Source organism: Asterias amurensis, chromosome 9 (assembly GCF_032118995.1).
Source record: "Asterias amurensis chromosome 9, ASM3211899v1".
NCBI lineage: Eukaryota > Metazoa > Echinodermata > Asteroidea > Forcipulatida > Asteriidae > Asterias > Asterias amurensis.
Window position 1 is genome coordinate 8,746,148 of NC_092656.1, and position 9,910 is coordinate 8,756,057.

Consider the following 9,910-nt stretch of genomic DNA (forward strand, 5'->3'; position numbering starts at 1 on the left):
GGGTTTGTTTTTAATCAGAACAAATCAAAATGAAATTAATATTTGAAATATTTCTTTGTTGTAGAGCAGATTTTTTCACCCAACAAAAATGAACAACTATCAAAAGTTTTGTTTTAAATGCTGAATACATGTGCCAACAGTTATCTTTTAAAATGATCACATAAATAGAGAAAGCGTACGTATATCATATCAATACAAATTATAGATGCTTAAAATAACAAATCTGTGAGAATTTTAACTAAATTGGTCATTGAAGTTGCAAGAGATAAATTACAAACTGTGTGCTTTCAGATTTCTAATAAAAGGCTTCAGTAGGCCTAAAGTCTTTTAATATTTGAGTGAGAAATTACCTGTTCTTAAAGAAACACGTTGCCTTGGATCGGACGAGTTGGTCTTTGAAAAGCGTTTGTAACCGTTTTTTATAAAATGCATATGGGTAGAAAGATGTTGAAAAAGTAGAATACAATGATCCACACAAAAATGCCTCGAAATTGCGTGGTTTTCCTTTTACCTCGTCGACTAACACGTCGGCCATTTATGGGGGTCAAACTTTGGACTCCCATAAATGGCCGACCATGTTAGTTCGCACAGTAGAAGGAAAACCACGCAATTTCGAGGCAAACTTGTGTGGATCATTGTATTCTACTTTTAAAACATCTTTCCAACCATATGTATTTTATAAAAAAAGGTTACAAACGCTTTTGTTTTGACCAACTCGTCCGATCCAAGGCAACGTGTTCCTTTAAAAGCTGTATAATGTCAACAGCTTTCCATTGCTCGTTACTATAAGTTAGTTTTTATGCTTACAATTATTTTGAGTAATTACCAATAGTGTCCAGTGCCTTTAAAAATGTAGTCATTGTATTAAACCTTTAGTTCGTTTATAATTTATTTTTCCCAAGCCGTTTGTCAAACCACATCTCAGTCTATATCAATGTAGTACAGGGGGCAACAGCATGACAGGCTGCCTCTTCTATATTTAATAAACTCACTCCCTAAATTCATTATCTACGTGAGCAGTATTGTGATCCCGGGCACCGCTGGCCCAAACTCATTGAATAGCTGGTCACGATCGCCAATTCCCACTGGTAATGCTTCATTATAAAACCCCTTTGTATACATGTACTCTCCCATTCTGTGCATTTCATTAAAAGGGCAAAAAACACACACCAGAAACTCTTGTCTGTGGACTGAACACATGTTCTTGTAGTATTGCCATAAATGATGGTTTTTTTTTGCATGTTAATTGCAAAGCACAGGGACAAAGCGTTCAGAACTGTACGCATTGTTCAAATGGATCAAAAGCCAATCTTAATTCACATACACTGTGTATATGTCCACCATGTAATGTACACTGTGTATGTACAGTAGTTATCAATTTCAAAACTTAGAGAGGTTATAAAGGTTGGTTTTTTTCCTGTTGTTTTATAGGAAAAATATTAAGATAGATGTATTACAATAACAGTCACATGAGAAAGTTAGTGCTGATTACTTGCTGAGATAACAGCGAAAAACTGTCAAGGTAGTTAAAGCCATTGGACACTTTCGGTAAACAGTATTGTTCAAAGGCCCACACTTCGTGTATCACAACTTCTATATAAAATAACAAACCTGTGAAAATTTAGGCTCAATCGGTCATCGGTGTCATGACATGTGTTTACTAACATAAATTCTAAATTCTCAATGTCGAGAATTGATAATTGTTTCAATGTTTTCTCAAAAAGTAAAGCATTTCATGGAATAATATTTCAAGAGAAGTCTTTTACCATTACCTTCTGTAAACCCTGTAAGTTATTTGTAAATCTGTGAACTTTTTTTTTTTCTGTTCCGAAAGTGTAGGATAAGGGCTTTAAAGTTTCACATGACTGAGAAATCCTTCCATGTTTAGTGAGGTCACAGCTGTGTAATGTATGCATCTCTGACTGCAGCATACAGACTTGTCAACCCTCAGTCAAATGTTTTTTATTGATTTCTAATCAATGGCGGAGCACTTCAGACAAAAAAATAAATAAGTGGAACAAATGCTGCTTACTTTCTAATCTCACATTAAAGGTACACAGAGTGAAAATTGTTTATGCGTATTTTATTTTATTCTTTTCTAAATAAAATATACCAGATTGTGGAAATAAAAAATTGGCACAGTCAATAAAAAAAGGCATGTATAATAAATCGGCACATATGAAAAAACGGATGTCTGCTTAAAACCAGAGATTTCACAGACCTGCCCGAGTCCTGGAAAAAAATCCACAGTCAAACTACTTGGATGGGATTCCAACCCAAGATCTTTACCATTCTAGAGCAGATGTCTTACCACTAGACCACTGAGACTGCCCGGTAGCTAGAGGCAGTTTGAATCCTATAAATATATTATTTGAATGGCAATCATTTCTGTTTTACACAATGTGTTAAGGGCATACTCACACTGCCTTCCTCTTGCGCTGTGCCATCTGCTGGGGCGGGATTTCTTCGTTTCCTGAAAGATGAGAGAATGACGAGCCAAGACATTATTGAGATGATTAGACTGGACTCCACAAGAGGCAGCAAATCAGCTATAGAAATGGAATTTAACCAGGGCCCAATTTCACCACAAAATTTTTATTTCTTCAGTTTTAGCATGTTAAACTATAACCAGTTGTAGTATTTTATCACGTTTTTACATGTTAAAATAATTTTAAACTCTCTGAGACGAAAATTATTTTTGTGACTTGTTTTAACACTAGTTTCTGAAAACCTCAGCACCTCAACAAGTAATACTTTAAGGGAAGCTTTCTACCATCATTATCTTCAAACCGTGTAAGTTCAATGTAAATCTGTGGACATTTTTTGCAGTCGGCTAAATCTGACTTAAGCCCGGTTCATACTTCATGCAATTATATGCACACAAAAATTGACCTCACATGGCTGTTTTCACTGCAATGTTTCGCAGGAGTTGAGCACTTCACAACTGATTCAAATTATTTGTTGCGAATTTGTAGCATCAAAGTATGAACTGGTCGGGCTTCATGTTTATATAGAAAGGTTTGCGGTAACACCATGTAATGACTACATGTATCTCTAATGAGTTGGGGTGGTTATGAAAAGAACCCTTGGTTTTCACCTTGATGTTTCGATCGGTAGGCTCTGATCGCCTTCTGGAGAAAGCATTCTCCAGAAGCATTCTCCAGAAGACGATCAGTGCATACTGATCGAAACGTCTTCTCCAGAAGACGATCAGAGCATACGGATCGAAACGCCAAGTTGAAACCAACGACCACCCCAACTCATTAGAGACAGTCATTACATGGTGTCACCGCAAACCTTTCTATATCGTATTTCCTTCCACCATGCAAAGTTTCAAATTCTACTTGGGCTTCATGTACCTTCACCTTGTATACTCTACATTAAACTCTTGTCCAGTGTACCGTGTACATTGAAATGCACCAGTATGCAATGACACAACACAATACCTTGTATCATGAACATGTTCTGTGACTATGTATCTTTCAGTTGAAAAACTCTTCATTTTAAATGGGAGTATGCGATGTTGGAGGTGCCTGTAAACCCTTACAAAATAAGACTTTGTGTTTTGTTATGCATACACGTACTAATGCATACACGAACATGTAACCTCCATGATGTAACTGCACCAAGTATTGGTACATGTTGTACTACTTTATTGAGTGATAATGAAAACACCAAGGCTATTGGACAGGTCTGCATAATGTAAGGCACTCCACATGCATCAGGATTCAGGGTAGGCCCACATGTAACAGGGGTCGAAATTGCCACTAGCCCGCTAGCCCAGGACTACCAGATTTACAGCCGGGCTACTGATTTTTCCAGTTTGATAGCCCGACGGGCTAGTGGAAAAACAATGCAAAAAATCGTCATTACAAAGAACTGTGCTATGGTGTATTGTAAAGTTTAAGCCGTGACTCGAGACATAATGTGTCTTTTGGGCTACCAAAATCTCATCAGGGCTACTAAAAATTATTGGTTACTAGCCCTGCTGACTACCATGAAAATACACTTAATTTCGACCCCTGTGTAATGTATTACAGGAAAACAAATCTACATTCTGCAATGTTCAATACAATTCAAACTAAAAATGCAAATCTATGACTAACAAACAAATTTAACAGCACAAACATTTAAATACCTTTGTGTGGAACAAAGAAAAAGAAAAAGTGACCACAGCGACCTCAAGATTAATGAGCCGGCACCCTTCTAATTGAGCTACGTACTAACCCTACATGTAATTTGTAAACATCAGTTGGTGGTTTCCCTATTTCTTAAAATTTTTCGGAGGTGCCAGTCAAAAAGCCATTCAATCTGTACTTGCTATGGAGTTAGGCACTATTCATAAAAAAATAAATAAATAATCCCTGAAAGAATGTATGTATTTGCATGGTGTTTGCTTTGCAGCTGCTGCTTCCATCAACTGTATTCAGCAACGTGTACATTATACATCTTACTGTACACATTCCTAAAAATGTACACATTTCTAAAAATGTACACAGTGTTTACATTCACTTTCCAGGTAGATACAACAACTGTCATGACAATGTTCCAGAAATTGCTTTGTGCCCCCCCCCCCCCCCCAGGGCAGGCACAACTACCAACTGTTTGTAGTTGACCCCAGACGAGGTCACACCCATCAAGGGGGTTGGCTCCAATGAGCCTTTTGGTGAAGCCCCAATGGTGACTTTAGTACTCGGGGATTAAATTTGGGGGTAAAATGCCACAACACTGTAGGGCATGTGTGTATAATCATGGAGGTAGAAAACGTAGCTAAACGTTTGTGCTGGAATAGTATTGACAATACCAGAATCTAAAGTCTAAACAGGAAAGAACTTTCTACAAAGTTCATTTACTTGTAGGCCTAAACTAAGGTTTTAGTCTTGTACTATTTTTTTTTTATGTACGTAGGTGTGTGTACTTTGATACTCTTACAGAATTGAAAGATGTATCCATTGTCATTCATTAGGTCCTTTAGGAAATAAAATAGTTTCATACAAAGTCAAACAAGATCCTTTTGGTCAAAATTAATGGAAAAGTTGTGGCAGGATCTGGAGGTCTTTCTGTGAAACATTCCAAAGTGCCAAACACCCACAAGGCACCATTCATGTAGTATGCATACTGTGCAAAGATTTTACAGCACCGAGGGTGAATGGTGAAATCCGGTATTGGTGGTCTAAATTGGGCTGAGTAAAAAAAGAAACATATTTAGTGTCCGGGTTTTCCAAAAAAAGGAAGGAGGAGGGGCATCTAATTTTTTATTTCAAGATGGCTCTGTTCTTTTTAAAATGTCAAATATGATTGTTTTTTTCTACTGCTCAAACACACAATACATAAATGAAACATTTTGGTCAAGACATTCAGACAAGACATTCAGACAAGACATTTAGACTGTTTTAGCTGAGATCGTTTAAAATAATCCTGTTTTCATAAAAATAAAATAAAAAATCTTAATTTAAAAAAAAAAATTATGTGCATAAAAAATTTTCTTTTTTAAAAGGAGGCGACGGCCTCTAAAAAGGAACGGGCGGGGGCGTAAAACATGTTTCTTTTTTTACTCGACCTTAGCTTAACATCCAGTAAATCCAATGTTGACATCTTAAAAATAGCTTTTTCGAATGCAGCACTACAGTTAGTGGGAACAAGGAAACAAAGTTTGAATCGACAAAAATGGCACACAATGCACATTTTTAAAGTCTATTTTCTAATATTTTGCCTAAATTTTTACAGCTCTGACAGAAATCTTTCTTGATAATTTTGCCCACTGTAGATGTTGACAAATGCCATTTTCCAAGGGATAATACTTGTGAGGTAGCTTAAAATTGAAAATTCAAGCACGCATCAAGACCCCAAAAATGGCTTTTCTAACATGATTTTGACACTTCTTTGAAAGCCGTTCAAGGTGCATGCGTCTATCTGGCAAACATTCTGTCAACCCTTCCTGGACAGGTAAGGGTATAAGTAAAAACAAAAATAATGTAGTGGTTGCTGCGGAAAACTAGCCATCCAATCTATATGACCCAAGGTACATATAAGGCCAAAACAACAAATAACAGTTGATCGTCCCCGCCCATATGCTTTTTAGGGGCTGCATCCTTTTTTTTAATTCTTTTTTTTTGCAATTTTTGTTTAAATCTGATCCTTTCAAAAGGACGGGCCTAGGGGTCTTTTTCCCGAAAATCTAACGTGATGCTCTTGAACACGTGTTACCATCTGTTTCATAGTGAATGCCTCCCACCAGCAAATCTTTTAAGTGTAATAATCCGACCCTGTTAAAGGCAGTGGACACTATTGGTAATTACTCAAAATCATAAAACCTTATTTGGAAATGGGCAATGGGGAGAGGTTGGTAGTATAAAACAATGTGAGAATTGGCTCCCTCTGAAGTGACATAGTTTTTGAAAAAGAAGTAATTTTCCAAAAATTTGATTTCGAGGTTTAGAACTTTTTCATTCATTATTATCTCGCAACTTTGATGACCGATTGAGCTCAAATTTTCACAGGTTTGTTATTATATGCATATGTTGAGATACAGCAAGTGAGAAGACTGGTCTTTGACAATTACAAATAGTGAAAATTTACAATTTCCTCATTCAATCATAGGATGCCCTTTACCAAAGAGAAAATGCGTTGGGTGCCCTTCCCTTTCACAAAAAAAGCACACACTACAGTGGTACAGGTAGGCCTATAGGTCTAGTTCAGTTGCGATGTAACCTAGTTGCGATAATGTAACCCTCCTCCCTATGGCGAGAGGAGCAGGAAGGTTTACGTTAGCTAGATCGATGTTACCCTCCGTCCTCCCGATGATCGCACTGTTGCGTTGGGACGATGGAGGGTTTCGATCATCGCAACTACACTGGGTCCACAAGAAACCGGGAGTGCACTTTGTGGAGGTGCAACACAGTCGTGGCATGGAGCCAAGTCCTAGACCATCATAACTTGCTTGGAAAAGACACATACTCAAATCAGGTTAACTACGAACTACATACGTAGACAACTTTACCACACTGTAAATGTTGTTGTTGGTCACACAAATTCACACAACTTACCTGCCATAGCGTGACACACTGCAGTGGCAAAGCCAAAAATAACCAAATCTAAGGCTTTCCGAATGGACGCTCACGCCAAAGTGCTTGTGATGATGAACAATTCACTGATTCATTGATTGTAAAATCACTGATTCCGTTGTTACTCACTGCTCAGTCGTGTCAGTGTTGATGAAAAAGCTCATTGAAATTCAAAAATTTGTTTAAAAGTAATATCATCAATTAGTAATTACAAGAATTACATGTCCGAAATAGGAAAACTTCGTTGTAGACGGTGTTGATGACGATTTCCTTATTCCTCACTATGCACTGATGGGATTGAAGGTCATTTATCACCCACTGTGTCCACTAGACGTCAAAATCAATGACTGGTCACATACAAAAGCAACAAGGTCAGTCTTGCACAATTCAGATAAGGAGGTTTTGTGCTGGTGGTTCTAATCAAAACGAAGTCCACATCACCCTGTTTGCAGACTACTGAAGAAAGATCCAAACTGGATACACTTACAGACTACAAATTGAATATTTTCCACATTGACTTCCACTTTCAATCGTTATTTGTTTTAAAAAGAAATTAGACTTTCTATTCAGACATCTCAGCCGCAAGGCGATAACCATCCTTCTCGTTCTGCTGAAAATCCACTTATTTTACTCTTTCCATCGACGGTTGGTTCACATTGGTTCTCATTGAATGGATCGTATGTCAGCTGGGTACCAGGTGGATGTTTACCTCTCACAATAATCTGACACACACGTGACAAAAGCTGCCAAAAGAGGGCGACATTCCAATTTAACGGTGCAAATAAAAAACAAAAACATTGAGGGGCCGGACGGCCGGTGTCGCATGCAATTGACCGATCCATTACGCCCCACCTCCTTACCAGTTGACCAATCACAGCTGCGAAACCCGACCACCATTAGTGCAAAGATCACCAAACGGTTCAAATGGTGATCAGATTTCGCGGTTGTGATTGGTCAATGATATTTGGGCCTGGCTTTAATAATGGATCGGTGTATTACGTCCTCTATGGAATACTATCCGGGGACATTATTGCATATGCAATAATGTCCACCGGACGATTTTGCATATGCAATCGTGTCGCCCGGACGCTGCTGCATAATACAATTGTGTGCGCCCGGACACATTTGCATATGCAGTTGTGTCCGCCCCCGTGGGTCGACGGAACACGTTCGCCATTTTTACAAGCTAAGTGCATGTCATGATTGACATGGGAAATGTTCGGCCGTTGGGTATTCGCTGCAATCATAAAATAACATGTGAATATTCATGCTGCACATTATGTAGGTTCTACAGTGTGCATGCACGCTCGCTTACATGTCCGCCGGGCGGTTTTTGCATAACCCCGGACACGATTGCAAATTGCCGGGGACATTATTCCATATGCAATAATGTCCACCGGACGATTTTGCATATGCAATCGTGTCGCCCAGACGCTGCTGCATAATACAATTGTGTGCGCCCGGACACATTTGCATATGCAGTTGTGTCTGCCCCCGTGGGTCGACGGAACACGTTCGCCATTTTTTTACAAGCTAAGTGCATGTCATGAATTGAATGACATGGGAAATGTTCGGCCGTTGGGTATTCGCTGCAATCATAATTATGTGAATATTCATGCTGCATATTATGTAGGTTCTACAGTGTGCATGCACGCTCGCTTACATGTCCGCCGGGCGGTTTTTGCATAACCCCGAACACGATTGCATATTATTGAGCGGACAGTATTGCATGGCGGACACAATTGCATCTGACACCGGCCGGGGTGTGCACCATATAACTAGCTATGTGTGCACGATTTCTATATGGTGTATCGTGGAGTTATGCCTCCATGGGTGTATACACATCACCCAATAAATAAGAAGGAAACGATAGATGAAGCGTGTCGAGATCATTTGTTTGTAGGCTCTCCATATTCCATGTTAGATCGAGAGACCGTTTGACAGTTTTTAGAGCCAATCAAAAGGGATGACTTTCAACTTGGATGTATTTTGGGTGGCATCATATATAGATTCTCAAAAATTGTAATAATTATTTTTCTTAGAGGTGTTATAGGGGACAATTTTCATGATTGATGCTTGGACATTATTTAGAAAAATACATCTGGTTTAGTTGTATTTTTATTTGGAGGTTGAATAACTTGACAGTCACTGAGACTCCCGGTCCCCGATGTTAGGAGAGAGGATTAAGTTCAAGTGTGATTTCCCCTCATAGAATCATAATTGTAACTAGCTGGGGTTTTCCATGTTAAATGGCCTTGAATCGAGTTTATTTATTGGGGTGCACATTAACTTATGAAATTATTAATTTATCTTTTTCAACTCTTTTTAAAAATTGTTAATTTATTTGGTCAAGATCCGGTCAATGCCGGCGGGTGCAACATACTACAGTTGAATCGACTTTTTGGCCCTGCCGTCCCCGGGCCGGACGCACTTTTGTTTTGTTTGCTATCCTCAAAAGTTTTTTTTCTGATTTTCCTTTTATCCCTTTTTTTTAAATCGAGTTAGACAAAACAAAATCCCAATTATAGGATTTGAAACATTGCATGGCGAGGTATCAATGTATATTATTTGGTTTGCGGTGACACCAAAATAATATACATCAAAATCTCATTGAAAAGCATACCCATCCGGTCCATCCCACACCCTCAACCAATAATGAAGCCGCACTGAAAATGAGGGCGCCCTACTTTGCGCTCGGTTGTAAAAGCGTCAGTTGTACACTGGTAGTCTGGTTACCTGGTACCGGTGCTCAACCTCAACTCAGCGTAATTGTAATTCCATAGGTATACCGTTACAGTCGACGAACGAAAAGTACATGTAGGGTTTGGGAGATATACCATGTGTAT

General features: G+C 38.7%; 1 protein-coding gene across 2 annotated transcripts in view; it reads right to left on the reverse strand.

The window, feature by feature from the left end:
• The window catches only part of LOC139942339 (aryl hydrocarbon receptor nuclear translocator 2-like), a 31,166-nt gene extending 23,480 nt beyond the window's left edge, over positions 1 to 7,686 (reverse strand). For both annotated transcript variants that reach the window (XM_071939172.1, XM_071939171.1), the window contains exons 1-2: positions 7,047 to 7,686; positions 2,422 to 2,473 (exon numbers count right to left, since the gene is read on the reverse strand). In XM_071939172.1, the coding sequence (XP_071795273.1) occupies positions 2,422 to 2,473; positions 7,047 to 7,053 (59 nt within the window). In that variant the 5' untranslated portion in view covers positions 7,054 to 7,686. The remainder of the gene's footprint in view (positions 1 to 2,421; positions 2,474 to 7,046) is intronic.
• Positions 7,687 to 9,910: the final 2,224 nt, after the last annotated feature.